At 47.3% G+C, this 20,584-nt stretch overlaps 1 protein-coding gene across 1 annotated transcript in view; it reads left to right on the forward strand.

The window, feature by feature from the left end:
- The first annotated feature begins 1,876 nt into the window (after positions 1 to 1,876).
- LOC140599530 (uncharacterized) overlaps positions 1,877 to 20,584 on the forward strand; it is a 263,170-nt gene continuing 244,462 nt past the window's right edge. The window contains exons 1-2 of the mRNA XM_072762686.1: positions 1,877 to 1,925; positions 7,255 to 7,366. Coding sequence (XP_072618787.1) covers positions 1,877 to 1,925; positions 7,255 to 7,366 — 161 coding nt within the window. The remainder of the gene's footprint in view (positions 1,926 to 7,254; positions 7,367 to 20,584) is intronic.

The raw sequence follows: 20,584 nt of genomic DNA on the forward strand, positions 1-20,584 counted from the left end.
ACAACAATATGACAGACACACCTCAGAGAGAAAGAGAAGGAAAAATCAGTCCAGACCAAATCTAAAACTTCTCTTTGAGGAACACGCTGTAAAGAAAGCTGAGAGAGCCGTGGCAGGTTGCCGTTTGGGAAAAGACATCTGTGTCATACATGACGGAGGGATCAGTATCCAAAATACTGAAAGAACTTGAGGAAATTAATTGGAAAACAAGCAGCCCCATAGATAAGTTGTCAAAGTGTGAACAAGAGTTTCACATGCCAGGAATCCTGAAGGAGTAACAGGAAGAGTCCCAGCCTCGCTGTGAGCAGCGGTGGGGAGCGCGGTGGCCCCGAGAGTGTCCCCTTGTCATCAGACAGGCAGGAGGACAGCGAGGTGCTAATTCCGGGGCAGCTGAGTCCAGGGGCGGGTATGCCGCCGGCTCCAGGGCTGCACACGGTACAACGGGGAGAAGCAGTGAGGAAATGGCCAGCAAGTTCGGAAGGGCACAGTCCCTACACCCGGCACGTCCACCTGCAAAGTCACCCCCAGTGAGTCCAGCTGGTGGCAGTACCGACGCTGGGTGACGTCTCTGCGAGGGGAACCTTGGGAGCAATCCCAGCGCCCAACGCTGGAGAACAGGTCTGTGTGTGACCTTAGGAAGCAGTGTGCTTGTGCATCATGTGGCGTTTGTCTCCTTGTGACCGGGCCATGTCACTCATGGAAGGCACAGCTCCCGGCGACTGCACGTGGGGTGGGGGAAGGACCCAGTGTGCCGGAGTGGATGAGACTCCTCCGGGGCGAGGGCTCTGTCCACCGTGCGGCTGCCTGCCTGATGGTTTTGTGTTGGGGTTAACAGGTGATGGGCGGGTTAGGGATGCTCAGGGGAAGGTGATGAAGTCAGGTCCCAAGGGCTGCTCTTCAGAGACCCACGTGTCTCCTGGAGACTTCCAGCAGGCACTTGACTCTGTGGGTCTGGAGCTCAGCAGAAAGGCCGGACACACAGGTCAAGTGTGAGAATCTGTAGCTCATGAGAGTGTACAGGTGGTCATTGGAGGTTCTGGATTGAAACGGTTGCAAGATATATCAGCTTTCGCGTCTGCGTCCTGGGGAGAGACCGTGCCGTCTTGATGGGTCTCCCAGCTTTGCCTTTTGGGCCCAGTTCCTAAGGCTTGATCCCTTTCCATCCTGGCTCCCTGCTCTCCGCCTCTGCAGGTGGCGACCACGTAAAGGCCAAGCGTCCCGCTGTGCCCACACTGTGCAAAATGTGAACATGAGGGCTTTGAAGAGCAGTCACAGAAATGCCCGCTCAGCGGCTGCTCCAGCCTCCCCACACCCCACAGACTCAGCTCCAGAGGAGTGAGTTTGGGGACTTGAGTAATTAATTGAATGGAAAAGAACCCAAACTGGATAGGGATGAATTTGAAGTTAGCTTCTAAGTTGTGGCCAGTTACTGGGCACGGGACGGGGGGTGCTGAGGGGGTGGTGGAAGAAATATCTTAAGCATGAAGTTTTATACAAAAAATAAATAAAAAATCCATACAGAGTCAAGTTTAACTTCTGAAAATGAAGGAAAAGGCAAGGGGTATGAGTGTGTCCCCTGCATGCTGAAGTCACCATGACACCTTGCAACTTTGAGGAAGTGAAATGTTTCATTATGGGTGAAAAGAAGCCACTTCAAACACCCCCTGGTTGAGCGCTGAGCCCAGAAGACTCGGCCGATGTAGCCCTGGGGGCTTAGACCTCCTGCAGAGTAAGGGCTTCCCTGGCAGAGGGTCTTGGGACAGGTGGGGCGGGGAGTCAGGAGGACTGGCTCTCAGGCTCAGCTCCACCCCACCTGGACAGGTGCTGTGCCCTTGGTTTGGTGTTTTCCGTGAGATTCACAGGCTGGGAGCGCGAGATGTCTGCATGTCAAGAACTGGATCTCGCTGAGCACCTGCAAAGCCGATGTGCGTCCTGTGGGGACGGACACTCAGCTCCGCCGTGGGCTGGGCACCGTCGTGCTGTTTCTGTTTCTTTCTATCCCTTCGCTGTGTGTGTATCCCAGATGCTCTCCGGGGTAATCGGAGCTTCCAGAGGGTGGCCCTCAGATGGCTGCCAACCATCGGATCCCAGATGTCTGCCTGGCCTGAGGTCACTGACTGAAACAGCCCCGGGGCCGGACTGCTGCCTTCCCGGCACCCCGGCAGCCCGGGACAAGGAGGTTGTCACTGAGGCTAACTGTCCTAAATTAAGTGCTTGTGAGCTGTTCAAGTTGTATTCCATGAAAACAGGGTCATGAAATTAGGGCTTCCTCAGGGAAAGCCACATGAGCACAGACCGACTAACCGTGGGTGTGGAGCACACCAGGCCGCCACGTGTCTGCTGTCCAGCTCCCCGAGTCCTTGGGTAAGGGACACATGACCTGTGAGTCCACACATGTGGATTTTCATGACAAGGCCTGGGGGGGAGGACGCTTTGGGGACTGGCGAACAACGCAGTTGTGTTGGTAGGGCAGGGCAAATATATACAGTCTGTATTCCTTATTTGTAATATGTATTTTTATTTATTAATGCTTAAGTGCTGTTTGGTAAGTTTTCTTAATAAAATTATTCCTGATTTTACTTTTTTTTAAAAAAAAGATATTATTTATTTATTTGAAAGGGAGAGAGAGCATGAGCAGGGGTGGGGGGGTCAGAGTGAGAAGCAGACCCCTCGCTGACTGGAGAGCCCGACATGGGGCTTGATCCCAGGACCCTGTGATTATGACCTGAGTCGAAGGCCAAGGTTTCACGGACTGAGCCCCCCCAGATGCCCCTCACTTTGTGTTTTAACAGTGGGAACATCCGGAGACCTAACATGTGATCCTCATTCTTACTGACATTAAAATAGAAATGAAGAGTCACCTTTGGGGCAGGTGCCCAGTGCCAGGCCCAGCGCTCACAGCTTGTCCCTGCCGTCACCGACCCCACACGACCGTGCAGGGAAGTGAGTGCCTTGGGCCAGGTGTGCAAACAAGCACACAGGACAGCAGGTCAGAGGGGAGTTTCCAATGAACAGCACCTCACATTTGCGTAGGAGCACCCCGGGCTGTGTTAGCACGACTCAGAAACAGAGGTGCCTGAGGCCCCGGCCACCCGTCCTCCACCTCTGACGTCGGAAACTGCGCCCGTGAGCTTCATCTCATCTTCCTGCGTGTTGTCTACGAGCTCACTATCTCTCACACTCCAAGTTCATTCCACATGTCCTTTCTTCTTCCCTAAGCTATGAAATAATATTTTTTCCAATAGCCTTTGATGATTACATCAAAAACAATAGATGTTCTGAAAATAAGAAATTCCATGCAAGGGCGGGTCAGCCTTGGCCCACAGGGTTTGTGGGCTGCAAATATTCATGCTGGGAGGGAGGCAGGGTCAGTGCAACCCCGAGGGGAGACCTGGACGCCAGTTTCCTGGAGTCTCGTGATGGGAGTTTTGAATCCTTTTGTAAAAATGTGTACTGGCAAGTTGTTTAACTAGATAGACTTCTCAAGCTTGATGTCTTCTTTCTTTTCAGCTATTTGCCTCCCATGGCCCAGTGTAGACCAGACACTTCTGAGAATTTTGCTTTGGGGGGAATGAGGTGGCATTGACAGAGGTGTTTTACTGGAGTGTTTTGTACGGCTTTGTGGCTGTGCCCCAAATCACCTCCCAACTCCCCAGCGAGATTGTGGAGAGGGGCCTTTAGGAGATGATGACGTCTAAGTGAGTCATACAGTGGGACCCCATCCACTAGGCCTGGTGTCCCCATAGGAAGCATCACCAGCAAGCTTTCCCTTCCTCTCTCACTCTCCCCACCGAGGAGGACGGTGTTGGGTCGGGGGAGCACTTACCAGGAACCAGACTGTCAGCATCTCCATCTGGACTTCACCAACCACCAGCAGGCTCCTGGCGCATCAGCCCGGGACCTGGCGGTGCACCTTGGGGAGCCGGGCAGGCTCACATCTGCTGTCTTGTCCGCTGGCATCGCACAAGCCCTGTGAGAGTAGGTTCTCGACATTTTATCCTACTCATGACTCTATCTGCATCTGACAGTCTCATCCTTAGGCTGAGTCTCTGTGTGAAGACCACACAGATCTACTTCTTTGCTCAGTTTTTTTTATCTGTGTCTTCTTGTCTCTGAGAGATGTCTGTTGGGCTCCACTCACTGTTAGACACTGTGCTTCCTTGTGGCTTTAGCTACAAAGGGAATAAGGTCTGTCATTTGTGAAACACTACAAGAGCCACAGTCTGAGTTCTGTGTTCCACACATGGAGTTAATTAATCCTTCCCAATAACCAAGAAAGATCTCGGTATCATAATTCCTTTTTATTGGTGATAAAACTGAGGTCTACTAACTCAAAAATAGCATTTATTGGAGCCAGGATGAGAACCCGATGTGAATGACTCCACGTTCTCCTATGGAAGAGACCAGCATCCAGATGTAAAGCAATGCCTCCCACAGAGGAGGGGACAGAGCGTGGACAGAGGAGAGGTTTCTGTAATTCCCCTTTATCTTCCTGCCAAGAGCCACCCTGACTAGCCCAAGAGGGCAGGACAGAGAGAGGGGAGCTTCGTGTCATCCTCCGGGACCCCCATGCTCCCTGCGTGAGTCCTCCTGGGGTGGACACGGGAAGGCCCCGCGGGGCCAGCGCCACCATGCCCAGCTCCACCTCGCATGCCCTTCTCAGGCTGCCTCCTCTGTCCATCTCCCAGGTTCTCTCCGTCCACTCAGATGTCCCTGCTGATCTTGGTTGCCCATCTCATCTGCAGTGTGAATCCATCCCCTTCCTTCCATGGCCCTACGGTGACCCACTGCCTGGCCCCCACATGCTTTCCAAATACACTTGGAGCATTTGGAAGGCGTGGAGCAGTGGGCAGGGGCTGCAGCAGGGGCCTGTCTGTGCCTGTGAACACCTCCACACCCACCACTCCTGCACTTTCCTGGCCCCTGACATCTAGTCAGCCCTCCCATGCCTGCCTGTTCTGGTCAGTCTGTGGCTCACTGGGGACCCTCTGATTTCCTCTTCCACTGGACAGGCCTCATCTCCATGGGACAGCCTCTGAGACCACCCTTGATGAGAGGAAAAGTGAATAATCTCAGTGATGTGGTACTTTACATTGAAAGAACGTCAAATGCCAGATAAGTCTCTTAAAGTAACTCTTTGTATGACCTGTGCCTCATCCACACGCTGTCCTTTCCATTCTTGTACTGCCTTGTTGCATTAAATCTTCCCACATAGCATGCAATTGAAATTAAAATAATACCCATTTCTCAGATGAAGAGACTTAGGCATAAAGGAAATGCATTATTTTTTGTTTGTCTTATTTTTCCTTGTTTGTTTTGTTTCTTAAATTCCACACATGAGCAAAATTGTATGGTATTTGTCTTTCTCTGACTTGTTTCACTTAGCATAATACCCTCTAGATGCATCCATGTCATTGCAAACGGCAGGACTTCACTTTTTTTTATGACTGAGGAATATTCCACTGTATGTATAGACCACATCTTCTTTATCCATTCATCAGTCCGTGGACACCTGGGCTGCTTCCATAACTGGTGGCATGGCCCAGGTCCTGCCTTCACTCTGCATCCTTCCTCCCCTGTCCCGTCTTTGGCTAAAATGAGGCTGGTAGCACTCTGTGCGCCTTCTGTTACCTCCTCCACTGCAGAGGGCACTGTCTTCTGTCCTGGTGGCTTCCATGACATCGCAAGTGTGGCTCACACAGCTTTCTCCCAACCAAGGCTCTGTGCTCCTCGATGGCACCAAGGTCCCTCACTCCTCATTATCCCCAGGGCCTCAGACAGGGCCAGGCCCTGCAGTGACTCAGATGTTGCTAGCCACAGCCTCCCCTCCGCTCCCCCCATCTCCCCACCCAGGGACAAGCAGCCTGCCAGGTTTGCACCTGCTGAGTGCCGCCCGCTCTCCAAAACAGCGCCACCACAGCCGTGGGTGAGACAAAGCCCAGTTTATTTATTTTTTATCATGGAAAGGGAAACTCACCTCAACTGAGTAATTTTCTTTAAAGAGCTTATTTATTTATTTTGAGAGACACACAGAGAGAGGTAAAGACACAGGCAGAGGGAGAAGCAGGCTCCCTGCGGGGAGCCCGATGTGGGACTCGATCCCAGGACCAGGACCACGCCCAGAGCCAAAGGCAGACGTTCAACCACCGAACCACCCAGGCGTCCCTCCTCAACTGAGTCTTGAAGACACCTCAGAGGGGAAAAGTGAAGTCAGGATGTTTATTGAGATTCTGTGGTCTGGGCTGAGATGGGTCTTTCATGTTCGGGTTCGTTCAGATTTGGTCAATGACCACAGGATAATGGTTGAGGAGAGGCGGGCACAGCAGAAAGGGTCTAAGAGTCTTGGATAGAAACTCTCAGCCAATGCTTGTATTGAAGAGAGATCCTTCTGGAAGCTCCTGGAGTGGACAATCAAGTTATTCACACGTGAATCTTCTGCAGAAGGAGTTTTTTTTTTTTTAATTTTTTTATTCATTTATGATAGTCACAGGGAGAGAGAGAGAGAGAGAGAGAGAGAGAGAGAGAGAGGCAGAGACATAGGCAGAGGGAGAAGCAGGCTCCATACACCGGGAGCCCGACGTGGGATTCGATCCCGGGTCTCCAGGATCGCACCCTGGGCCAAAGGCAGGCGCTAAACCGCTGCGCCACCCAGGGATCCCTGCAATAGGAGTTTTATCGAATAATGACGTTGTGCTGCTGAAGATGCCAGTGGTCCCCACCAGTCATGTTCTTATGGAGAGGATGCCACGTGGAGTTCTTGGTTCCAGCCCTCACGCTGAAAGTGTATCACAGAGGCACACTGCAAAGTGTCTTCCAGGGGTTCACATCGCTCATCTGATTGAAGAAATTATCAGGAAGTTATTAACATTTCCAGTAGGAATGGCCACATGGCCAACCTGTGACCACAATTTCTCTCATATTCAGTTCAGAAATGAAGGGGATAGGACCAGCACAGGAAGAAGTAAGGTAAAAAGATCGTTGTGTTTTCCCTTACAATGGAATCCTTCCATATGGTAAACCCGGCCAGGTTGTTCCCATAAGTAAAAACCATTCCACACAGCTCACAACCATCACTGTCATGATAAGGGTAAAATCCAGGCTCTAGCAGGCACTGGTGCTCCTTCAGGCTTGGCTTTGCTGAGTGGGCCATGTGTCCTCCCCCATCCTCCCCAAAGGGAATATGTGCCTCTGTGCCTGCGGGCTGTAGGATGCAATGGGTCCCCTCTGCATTCCTGTCTCCTGTCCCTCCTGCAGGTGTCCATTTCAGCTGGATCCTTGCCATCTCTGTGGAGAGCAGCTCCCTCCCTCCCACTGCCATGCACTCCATATTTGTGCCTATCATCATCATCATCGTGACACGGTCACAGTGAGACAGCTGGGTATCTTCCCAACCATGCTAGGGTGAGCTCACTCACTCAGGAGCCCTGGGTCAAAAGGAAATGATATCTGTTCTGGATCTCAAAGGATAAGCAGGAGTTGGCTATGACAATGAAAGGGTGGTGGATGAAATTTGAGGTAGATCCCTCTGTGTGTGCAGAGGAACGAGCATGGGCCCTTTGGGAAATGTGGGTTCCTTCTAGGGCCTTGAGTATGTGAGAAGAGTCCCTGATTTTGTAGGGCCCTGTAGTGACATGCTGAGACCTTAAGGCTTCTCATGTGAGAAGACAGAACTGCCACGAGTACACAGAAGGACAGCTCTGGGAGAGGATTTTGCTGGGCTAAGCATCATGAAGTGGCTTGTTCCACACCATTACCAGCAATACCCTGACTCAGGCTGGTGCAAGTCTGAGGGATGAAATCACAGTGGATCACAGGGTCACTCCCAGAATTTCTTGCCCCATATTCTGACAGTTGATCTTCACAATAATAACGCTAACTTCTGTCCCTGGGTCGCTCGCTCTGTGTGTCAGGTATCGTGTCAGACACCAATGTTACAAGGTGAGAAGTTCTGGGTCCCTGGCTGTGGTGTCTAACGTCGTTCACGGTCATGGAAGTAGCCCCCGGGGGACACACACAGAGGTCCTTCAACCCTGTGTGGAGGCCCCAGAGCCAGGGGCCTCCATGCCATTCCATGTGCCCAGCTGCATCCTGAGGCCCAAGGGGCAAGGAAGTGTATGTAGAGGAAAGAGAGCTTTCCTGAATCTTGTAAAAGAGCACAGGCTGTTGTGTTAAGAAGTCCAGGCATGCCTCTGTGGATCGGTATTTTTCGGTTGCTCTTGTTAACCCTCGCGGAGTCAAGAGGAGAGGTTAGTGGGCCAGGACAAGACTCAAAATAAAAGAGGCTGCAAGGGAATACAACACAGTGGAAGGGAAGATGTCAAAGGGCTGCGCAAAGAGTAAGCTTGCAAGCATCGCTTTGTGAATGTCGTGTTTCGGTTTGCACGTCTGCGTGTTTCAGCGTCCACACCTACATGCCCCACGTCTGCCTGTCTGCACATGTTTGGCCTGGAGGTGGCAGGAAGAGCTGAGACAGGACTTGCATTTTCGGAAGATCACTTTCCAGGCTCTGTAGGCGTAGCAGAGATTTTGAAGATCATGTGATGTATTCTTGGTTTGAAGACAGGTATACGATCTAGAGGAAACCTTCCTGTAACCCAACTGGAGAGGGGCTCTTTCTTAGCAGTTGGCGGAGAGCAGTGAGTCCTACCTTGATGCCTTCCTTAGGTCACAAAGGTGCTGCCATGAGCCACAGTACCATAACTTAATGTGGTAAAAGTCTGTTAAAAACACTGATTTCCATTTGGGAAGGTCATGAAGCGTCGGTTTTATTTTTTTTAATTTTTTTTAAATAATTTTTTTTTATGATAGTCACAGAGAAAGAGAGGCAGAGACAGAAGCAGGCAGAGGGAGAAGCAGGCTCCATGCACCGGGAGCCCGACGTGGGATTCGATCCCGGGTCTCCAGGATCGCGCCCTGGGCCAAAGGCAGGCGCCAAACCGCTGCGCCACCCAGGGATCCCGAAGTGTCAGTTTTAGAGTAGTTTTCCCAAATGACGACTCTGCTGGCTTTGCCCTGCCCTGCGCTGTCTGCCCCATACAATTCTTTCTGCGAGACAGACACATTTAGTGGTCAAGGAGGGGAAACAGAGTCATCACTGCCTTCAAAGATATAAGATTCCCTCTCATGGTTAATTCCCATTATCCAGGAGCCCATTTGCCACTCTTAAAATTTTAGCATGCGTTGGAGTTACAGGAAAGTTGCAGTCTGGACCAGAAGAACTGTGACTCTCAGGGTCCAGAAGATGGGACGCTCATGGAGTCATTCAGGAGACAATCCATGAATGCCTACAAGGCACAAGGAGCTACTCGTGTGAAGAGATACAACAACAAAAAAAGAGAGGACAGAAAACACAGTTTTTTTCAGAGGGGGTAAAGGCTCTAGGAAAGATACAGAAAAGCAGGTTCTAACAGCTGGAGAGAGCCAGATCTGGGGTGGGGTGGCCGCTCCAGGTAGTGAGGTCAGAGCTGTTCTTATTTGAAGTGGACGTTGAAGCAGACGTCTGGGAGACCGAGGGAAGCTTTCTGAGACCAAAATGATTCCAAAGGGATGCAAGTAGAAAGACCCTCTTTGCGGACGTGGCACAGGCAGGGGTCTCTAGGGAGATGAAGTTGCAGGGGAGACTCAGGTGTGGTAGGGCCCCCTGGGAAGGCCAGGCCTCTGGGGTCCAGTGCCGAGAACGTGGCATGAGTAGGAGACTCTGCTTTTCCTTCTACCTCTGAAATCCTGGCAGGCTGTACTCTCATTCAGGCATCATATAACATCAATGTGGAAAATCTGAATGCACCAGTTCCTTGGGGACTATCCAGGTCTCCAGTTCCAGTACCGGGTGTGAAAAAATAAAGCCTTCTGTAATGCCCATGTCACGCAGGCCGAGTCTCACATGGATTCACGAGGGCAGATTCGACATTTTATCCTTAAAACCACAATAATCCTGTACAGTCCTATTCACTTTTTCCATGGAAACCATACAAAATTCTGCACAAATACCCTTTATCCGAATCAACGGTCTCCATAACAGTTACCTCTGCTTCAGGAATCAAGGCAGATCAAGCAGTATTTACAAGAAAAAGATAAAGAGGGTGTGGTTTGCTGGTTTAAGTGAAACCTTCCTGCAACTGTTTACTTGGTCACGAGGTCTGTGGGTTAACGATGTTGTTCATAAGTTTTTGGGAACTATTCCTTCAAAATGATATGTGCTTGGGGACGGTGGGATTCCAGGAAGCCATGGAGGCACCACTAAATCGCCTTGACCTTAACCCAACCCGGAGAGTTCAAAACAAAGCCTGGTACAGATCAGAGACTTCTCAGACCCCCGCGTCTCCAGTGGGAGGCAGGTCTAGAAACCCCTGTTGCAGTTGGTCCTCGAGTAGAGTAGAGGTTCCCACACTGGCCACAGAGTGGTCACGCAGGCTTCTTGAACCTTTGTCTAAAGGGAGAACCTCCTGAGAAATCCCATGTTTAGGGGGGCCTTTCTGAGGAGTCAGGGTGGAGTTGAGAAGAGCTGTGATTGCGCAGGTGCTTGGACTGGCTACCCAGGGACCAGCTCCGTCACGTCCAACAGGTTACAGAGCACTCGGCTCTCCTGAGAGCCACAGAGAAGGCATGTATCACCGCACACATACTTGTGCACACAAACATGCACATTCCTGAACACATAGGCACACTCATGCGCGTGCATATGCACACAGCACAGATGCACACTCCTATACACACACATGCTACACACATGTACACATCACAAGTGCACACTCTTGTGCACATGTGCACACACTACACACATGTGCACACGTAGGCATCATGCATGCACACTCGGCATGTACATATACACAACACTTACACACATGTGCACACACCACATAAACATCCATACACATGCACTCACACATATGCACATGCATATGTATCACTCTGCACATGCTTAGAATCATACATTACACTCAAACACATGCACACACATCCCACACATATGCACACATGTAATCAGACAGCACACACAGAAACATGGACTAGTTCCATGTTGTGTGTGCAGTGCGTACTTGACAAGGAGCTCACGTGCCAGGACGGTGTCTCTCTCCCCACGGGGTCTGCAGGGAGGGAGGAGGGTTTGGGACACAGGAGCACGTGGTGGCAGTATTGGGTATGGCCCTGGAGGAAGAAGCCCCATGGAGACTCCGTGCCCTGAGGCTGTTCTAACCTGGTCCTATGTCACTGTTGGTTTTATGAGCTGGGAAGTAAAGCCAGTTAATTCTACCACAGAACTGTCACTAAGCTGTTAGATCACACAGTTGGCAATACATGGAATGTGAAATAGGTTCCCACCCTCTCCAACAGCCTGTGGATGGGAAGAGTCTGGGTGGCTTCACTGCTCACCCTCTTATCTGTGTAACTATGTGACCCTTGCCCTCAATCTTGTGGCAGAAATGGTGCCTGGACACAGTGGTAAACAAGACAGATGTCTCCTGTGACCTCCTGGGCCGAGGTGACGGATGTTCTCTGTCTGACAGCGGGGTCTCTTCATAGTTCAACGATGTGTCCACTCCCATCACCTCCCCTTCTGGGCAAGGGATTATTACGGCCTCTTAGAGAGGCTGGTGGGTTAGGATCAAGCCAGTCCATACAGGCATGGCTGGCCAGGCTGTATTACATTTCCAAATTCAGACATGCCACATCCTGAACCTTATGCTAAGAGGACCCAGGGGCTGAGTCTCACTTCTACCTGTGGGATTTGAATTTGAGGAGGTGCCTCTATGATGGCACAGAGAGCCTGATGCCAAGCCATGTGGGTGCTCTGGACATAGAGAAGCACTAGGGTTGGTTAGGAGCCAGAGGGACAAAGACTAGAGCGTAGACTAGAGTCTTTACTTGGGTTTCCTAGGAAAAGCAAGTCGGGCAAGAGTAAACAATTTGGTACTGGCTAGTTTGAATAATTCCAGTGGGCTTTGGGCCATAGGGGCAACCTCTAGTTGTCTGGATTTAGGGTAGGGGGTACTGGCTTGGTGTGTGAGGGTCAGATAAGGAGGTGAGTGGGGGCTTGGCCTTGTATCTGCCGGCTTGCACAGGAAAGATGAATCCTAGGCAAGCTGACTACAGAAAACAAGTAAATACTCTGGCCTGTGATAAAGGATGCCCAGGAGTCATTAAAAACATCTAAGAAAACACAGGAGAAATGAATTTAGAGAATATGTTTCAGATTGCAGCTACAGGTGGGCCATACAGAGGGTGGTGCCAGAAGGTCTCTGGAAGTGCAGGTCTGGGGTCTGAGCCGGGCGGAGATGCAGTGGGGATGAGCTGTGTGCTTGCACTGCACACAGTGGATGAGCTCTAGAACATGTGCACAGGAGGAGCTGCTGCTTTAGTGTGAACCTGCCCTGAAGGTGTCTCGGACCTTACACGGCATCGTGTGAAGTGACCACAGCTCTTCTGCAAAATGCCTCTGCTCTGGTTTATTGTCCTTGTCCAGCATAAATCATGCCACGGGGGCAGCAGTTATGGGCCTCAGAAAAAATTAGCAGAGTGCCTTGAAAATGTGTATTCTTGTTTGGTGTTTGGGCACACTGGGCACGTGTTGCCTACTTGTTCATGTTGGTCTTTCTGTAGATGATTGATTGCTTCTGTTGCTGAGGAAATGTCAGGCAGGGAAACCGAGGGCTAGTGCCACATGTGCCAGGCGCAGGCAGCCAGCAGGTGCAGACATGGTGCAGGAGAGGGGCACTCTCAGGCCCTGTCCTCTGGGTCCCTGAGGATGCTGCAGGGCGCGACCCCCTTTGTGGTCGGCTTTGGGTCCATTCTGCTCCCTTCTTGTCCTGCAGCTCCTACAGGACACTGGGCTGGATCTCCCCACGCACTGGCTGCTCTCCCGGGGGACATAATGCGGGCTCTCTTGCGGGACACAGGGCTGGGTGTCCCATGGGACATGGGGCTGGGTCTCCACACACAGGGGCTGGGGCTCCATGCGCACTGCTTACACTTCCCCATCCTGATGGCAGGCTCCGCTTGACATGTTAAACCATTTTTGCTGCCCTTTCTTCAGAGGAAAAGGCATGACCACCCCAAGAAGTGCTGTGGGTTCCACACAATTTTCATATTTCTTGCTTTCCTCTTGCCTTTCTGCCTATTTCCATGTCCTCCCACGCAGGCTGTTCAACCCTAGGGATCTTCTCCCTCATATACGCAGGGGTGACTCCTCTATATTTGGTGACCCACCAGGACATTCTTTCAAGATCAAATGGCCACTCTACACTCTACTTCCACCTGCTAACTCCTGCCTGTTGTCCATTCTTCCGTTTCCTTCAGAATGGTGATTATAAAACAGTTTCTAGATACTACTGCGGTAGGCACACAAATTTCCCTGTAAATTGTTCATTTTACCCATCAGGTTATGATCTCTTTATGACTTTGGGAACTTAAGAAGATAACTTTAAAAATATATATACTCTTCCAATTTCTTCATATCTCTTAAATGTGCAATAGGCTTCTATAGACTAACCTCAAGTGCTATTTTTCAGTACTAAAAATTATCCTCCATGACCCTCAGTAAGATTCTGAGATTGTGAGTGTTAGCAATGTCATCACCAACACCAATCAGGTGTTAGAATTATCTTACAGAGGTTTTAAAGATTTTATTTGTTTATTCAGGAGAGACAAAGAGGGAGAGACAGAGAGAGAGACAGAGAGAGAGAGAGAGAGAGAGAGAGAGAGAGAGAGAAGCAGAGTTCCCACTGAGCAGGGAGCCCAAAGCAGAACTTGATGCCAGGATGGTGGGATCATGACCTGGGCTGAAGGCAGGTGCTTAACAAGACTGAGCCACCAGGTGCTCTGATAGAGGTTTTTAAGCAGCTCTCAAAAATGCCTGACAATTTATCAGAGAGACTCTTCAAACAAATACACAAAGTAAAATAAAGAATTTAGCAAGGAAATAAAATAGGTAAAAAGAGTCAAATGAAATTATAGGAATTAAACAAGCAATTACTGAAATAAAATAAAAGCCTCCCTTGCTGGTTCCAAGGTGAAGACAAGAGGGGCAGAATTGGTGAACTTAGGGCACTTTGTTAGGATCGAAGCAGTCTGAACAGCAGACTAGAATCTAAACAGAACCTCAGGGGCAGAGGGAAATCACAGACGAGCCCCATCATTGGTGCCAGAAGGACAGGAAGTGGAGCAGGCCCAGGAGACTCTTGAGTCTTGAGTTTCCTGAGGCTGAACACCTCCCAAATTTTGCAAAGGAAACACACTTCTAAAAGCTGGAAGCTGAGTAAACCCCAAATTGGAAGAATCTAAAGAAATGTACACCAAAGCACTTCATAATTAAAATCCTAAAAGCTTGAAAGCAACCAAAGAGGATGCTGCCGCATGTGACCTACAGGGAACAGTGATTCAAAGGGTATCAGATTTTTCATGGAAAATGTTGAGGGGAGGAGGAAAGTGGCACAATATCCTCTGTTAAGTGTTGAAGGGAAAGGAGTATCAACTGTGATTCTATGTCCAGTAACCATTCTTCAGGAATGAAAGGGAAGGGAGCAATCTCAGGTGGAAGGAACTAAAGGAATCAGCAGCCCTGGCCTCCAAGATGGCTAAAGGACATTCTTCCACAGGGAGGACATGGGCCTGGAAGGCACGGGGAGCGTCAGCAAGCAGCAGGGCACAGTGGAGAGCATGCAATGCAGGCGAGTTGGGCAGACTGTCCTCAGGCGCTCATGCTCCCTCAACCACAGGATGATCTAAGCACGATCTGATACCCATGATGATGATATGTTGAATGGGGAAGGCAAAGGGAGCTAAATAGAAGTGAGTTGTCTCCACTTTCTTTGAAGTGGTAAAATTCTGATTATCAATAGAATATAACAAGCTATATGCATATCTTACAATTCCCAGAGCAACCACTGTGACCACCCTGTGGAGCGATACACTCAAAAATTATAAATAAATCAAGGTCGATTCCTACAAATATTAAGTGACTTACAGGAGACCAAGGAAAGAGAAAGTGAGGAATGATAATGAGAGAAAATAGGTAATAAAATGCGAGACCTGAGCACTATCATATCAAAACTTAAGTGAAATGCAATTGGTCTAAATACACCAGCTAAAGGGCAGAGTAGATTAAACCATACAAGATCCCTGGGTGGCACAGCGGTTTGGCGCCTGCCTTTGGCCCAGGGCGCGATCCTGGAGACCTGGGATCGAATCCCACGTCGGGCTCCCGGTGCTTGGAGCCTGCTTCTCTCTCTGCCTGTGTCTCTGCCTCTCTCTCTATCTCTCTGTGACTATCATAAATAAATAAAAAAAAAATTAAAAAAAAAACCATACAGAAACAAGAACAACAAAAACAACTCACCTACAGGAGCCTTAAATTCACATCTAATTCAGCAACAGAGATCGTTGGAAAGTAATGCAACTTAGAACATGGACCTCGCAAGCATTAATCCGAAAAAAGCAGGGTGACTATGTGTAGAGCTGTTGGAGAAGAAAGTGACGGAGACAAAGCAGACATCACCTATGTCGATGCCAGGTGCGTACACATTCGCACCAACCACCAAAGCCTCACACAGGGAACAAGGCTGTCAGAAGTAACAGTAGAAATAGACCAATCCACAGCTGGGGAATCGAACATCTTCCTCTCAGCAATCAACAGAGCTACCAGCAAGAAGGTAGGGGAGTCGAACACATAACCAACCAACAGCACCTGACTGACCTACAGAGTGCTCCACACAACAAAGCAGGGCAGACATCTCCCTCTACTCCAGGGATTACCAAGATAGACCATATCTTGAACTGTTAAACAAATCTCAACACAATTTAAATAGCTGAAATCCTACATAATGTGTTTTTTGACCAAACTAGAAATCAATAGCAAAGCAAAAACAAAAATAAAAACACAAGAAAACCCCTAAACATGTGGAAAATAAACATCATACTTTTAAAGAACCCATGATTCATAAAATATGAAAAATAATTAAAAATACATCCAGTTGACGGGCACCTGGGTGGCTCAGTCAGTTAGGTGTCTGACTCCTGATTTCAGCTCAGGTCATGATCTCAGGGTTGTGAGATCAAGCCTCACATTGGGCTCCATGCTCAATGGGGAGACTGCTTGGGATTCTCCTCCCTCTCTCTCTCTGCCCCTCTCACTAGTTCTCTCTTTCTTAAACAAACAAAACAAACAAACAAAAATACAAGGAGTTGAATGGAAATGAAGCTACACATATCATAATTTGTGGAATATGCAGGGCAGTATTGACAGATAGATTTATTTTTTCTTTTTTTTATAAATTTATTTTTTATTGGTGTTCAATTTGCCAATATACAGAATAATACCCAGTGCTCATCCCATCAAGTGCCCACCTCAGGGCCCGTCACCCAGTCACTCCCATCTCCCACCTCCCACCTCCCCTTCCACCACCTCTAGTTCGTTTCCCAGAGTTAGGAGTCTCTCATGTTCTGTCTCCCTTTCTGATATCCCCCACTTATTTTTTCTCCTTTCCCCTTTCACTATTCCCTTTCACTATTTTTTTTTTATATTCCTCAAACGAATGAGACCATATAGTGTTTGTCCTCCTCCAATTGACTTATTTCACTCAGCATAATACCCTCCTGTTCCATCCACGTCGAAGCAAATGGTGGGTATTTCTTGTTTCTAATGGCTGAGGAATATTCCATTGTATACATATACCACATCTTCTTTAGACAGATAAATTTATAGCATTGAATGTTTACATAAGAAATGAGGAAAGTCTCAAATTAATAACTGAAGTTCTTACCTCGAGGAAGCAGGAAAAGAAGAACAAAATAAACGAAAAGCAAGCAGAAGAAAGGAAATAATAAAAATAAGAGCAGAGATTAGTAAATTTTAAAACAGAAACATGATAGAGAATCATCAATGAAGCAAAGAGCTGATTCTTCAATAATATTAATAAAATGGGGATCCCTGGGTGGCGCAGCGGTTTGGTGCCTGCCTTTGGCCCAGGGCGCGATCCTGGAGACCCGGGATCGAATCCCATATCAGGCTCCCGGTGCATGGAGCCTGCTTCTCACTCCGCCTGTGTCTCTGCCTCTCTCTCTCTCTCTCTCTCTCTGTGACTATCATAAATAAATAAAAATTTAAAAAAATAATATTAATAAAATGGACACATCTCTAGCACAGTTGACAAAGGAGAAAGAGAAAAGACACAGATTATAGAAATCAGGAATGAAAGAGGACTATCATGAGAGATCATGTAGACATAATGAAGGCACACTCTGATGGACATCATATTTAAGTTTAATTGAAGACCCAGCTCTCAAGACTCACACAAGGAGGAACAGAGAAATTAAATATGCCTACATCTATTAAAATTAAGTCAATAATTAATACAGTTTTAAAAAGCACTAAGGTGAAATGATTTCACTTGTGAATCCTCCCAAAGATACAAGGAAGAAATCATATGCGTTCTACACAGTTGCTTCCAGAAAGTAAAAGTAGACAAAACGCTGTCTCATCCTAAAAGATCAGCATTATCCTAATCCAAACACAAGATAAAGACATTACAGAAATATAAAACTGCAGACCAAAGTTTCTCATAAACATAGATAAAAAATCAAAATAGTAGCAAATCAAATGCAATAATATATAAAAAGAATTACACACGACCAAGTGGAATTATTCCAAGCCTGTAAGGCTAATTCAACACTAGAAACAGGTACTGTAATCCTACAGATCAATGAAAGAAGCAAAAATCGCATGATCCCATCAGTTGATACAGAAAGAGCATTTGACAAAATCTAAAATCCATCCATGGTGAAAACTGTCAGCAAGTAAGTTCTGGGGGCAGGGATTACCACAACTTGATAAAGTGTGCTTTACAAAATGCTACAGCAAATATCACACTTAATATCAAAGACAGAAGGCTTCTCTCTAAGACTGGAAACAAAACAACAATGTCTACTCTCATCGCCTTTCCTCAATATAGTACTGGTATCAGGATAGTATTTTATCACCACAATAAGGTGATAAAAACATATCTTTATTTGCAGATGGCACAATTGTCTAAATAGAAAGTCACAAAAACTCTAAAAAAAAAATACTTGTAGAACTAGTGAGTGAATTTAGCAAAGTTGCAGGATACCAGATAAACATAAGAAAACCCATTGCATTTCTATGCAATGAACACATGGGTGCTGAGATATAAAAGAATATAACCATATTTATAATTACACAAAAAGCGAGGAATACTTAGATGCAAATATAATAAAACATGCTGACTTTTATGCTGAAAACTGCAACATCATGATGAAAGCAATCAAAGACCATCTAAAGAACATACTTATTGACTAGAAGACTCAACATAGTGAAGACGTAAATTCCTCCCGCAAATGGTCTATAGACAATGCTATTTCTATAAATATCCCAATCAGAACTTTTGTAGATGGAGATAAGCAATCTATTTTATATTGAAAGCCACAGGCAATCCTGACAAGAGAGATATAAGTGGGAGAGTCACCATACTCAGTATTAAGGCTTGTTGTCTCCCCGTAATACCTCAGACAGCGTGGTGGGGAACAATGGGGGGGAGGGAAGGAGGCACAGAGGAGACAGTGTTCAAGTAGAGAGACCAGGGGGGTTATAGGATAGATGTGGCAAATCCAGGTGTGGCCAAGTGTGGAGTGTAAGATGGGGGAGTCCTGCTAGAGCAGTAGACCAGAATTAAAAAGTATACCACTGGGGGCAACTGGCAAAAGTGTAATATAAAGGATCTTTCTGTATTATTTCTTAAAACTGCTGTGAATCTATAATCATCTCTACAAAAATTTTAATTAAACTACTACCACTTGATCCCAATATGTAGACACTAGCTAGATCCTGAAGTTGTAATGACCTAGCATGACATTCTGCGTTTCACAGATGACCCTGACCTCCCTCGTCATTCTGCCTCTTGCCACCTGCTGTCCTGAGCCCTGGCTCAGATGTGGGGATCATACGTTTGTAGGTCTCAGGTGCACACAGCTTCCCTTCACCTCTGCTTCTACTTGGAGATTCATTCCTCACGGGTGAAACTGCAAGTCCTTCAAAGACCTACCCCAGATGGTGTCTCCTCTGTATACCCTCATTTTGAATGCCTTGGAAGGCATTCAGTGCTCTCAGTCAATCAGTGGAAACTCCTTGGTGAGTGTTTCTTATTGTCTTTGGAGCTGTTCTTGATTTAGAGGCAACACAGAGGTTCAGTGTGCAAAGAACATGCTGTCTGATAGACAGGCACCCAACTAAGCTGAAAATTTAGATGTAGAGGATGAGCAACACAAGAAGATAAGCTCAGAAGACCAAGGGAGCCACAGAATGTTTTTGCCATTGGTACAGAGGGTCGGAGAAGGCTGTGAAAATATTCCAGACCCTGAAGCAATGTGGTCCAATTATTTATTAATGTGGCTTCCTCTCCGTCTTTCCTGGGGAGCCCCTCAAGAATGTGGCTCTTCTTTTCTTCATGTGGGTGCCACTAATGCTTAGAATCTTTCTTGGAAGCTGGTAGGATTCCGGAAGAACTCAGGAATATTTGTTGAGGCAATGTGGAACCATTGGTAATTGGACATTTCAGAATAAAGACTCGATCGTCAGAGGCAGCATCTGGTGCCATTGCCATCAATTGTCCTGGGAAGTTTTAGCTTCTGATTCTCCAGTCTTTGCCAGAATTCCAGTATCCTGAAAATCATCACCTCCAGTGCTGATATCTCTACTGCGGGGCACTACTTATTTATACCGTCATCTCATGAAATCCGATAAGACCTTCTAGTAGGTTCTGGGGCTACACAACTCCAGTCTAGCTCTCTTCCATATAACAACCTTTAAACTATTTTAAGAAAACTATTTGGATCTTTGTCCTGACCAGGCTGTATTCCCAAAATCATTGTTTATAGGGACAGAAAGTAAAACAAAACAAAAAAAAACAAAACCTAAAACAAAATAAAAGCATCAAGCCTTTGTTTTTTTTTTTCGTTTGACATATATCCAAAATACAAAATAGATTGGAACTGCTTATGTAGTGGGTCCATTTCCAGAGAAATCCTGCTAAGTTGCAGGAACGTCACCCTCCAGAAGCATTGTTGGTGGCTGAATAGTTAAACCTTCTTGCACAGAGCCAAGACAGTTATATACTGTTTTATTTTCTCCTTCTATGTTGTGACCCTAGATCCCAGAGCTGAACTAGGGCAGTGTTCCTTATTCTTGTCCTTGTTGTGTTGGAAAAAACCTCCAGAGACAATAGGACACGTTCTATGATTTTACAAATGAGGAATACAAATTCCGGGAAGTGTCTTGAGGTAACTGTAGGAAGGCTCTGCTAATAATTTATAATATTGAATGACATGCTCATTATCTTCTCCCCAATAAGGAGTTCATCCTGATTCCACATACGTAACTGAAAACAATTAAATAACATTGGAAACGGTCATCAAGATGCTATTTTCTCAATTATCTCTGCTAATGTCAAATTAAGGAGTTTTCAGGTTTAGGCTATGAGATCGGACAATGGAAAAGCAATGTTGAAAGCTATATAAACTTTCTGACTGGGGAGATTTGTAGGGCAGGCTGCTCAGTATTGCAGTGCTGCTTTTCATGCAA

This window comes from Vulpes vulpes, chromosome 7, assembly GCF_048418805.1.
Source record: "Vulpes vulpes isolate BD-2025 chromosome 7, VulVul3, whole genome shotgun sequence".
Classification (NCBI taxonomy): domain Eukaryota; kingdom Metazoa; phylum Chordata; class Mammalia; order Carnivora; family Canidae; genus Vulpes; species Vulpes vulpes.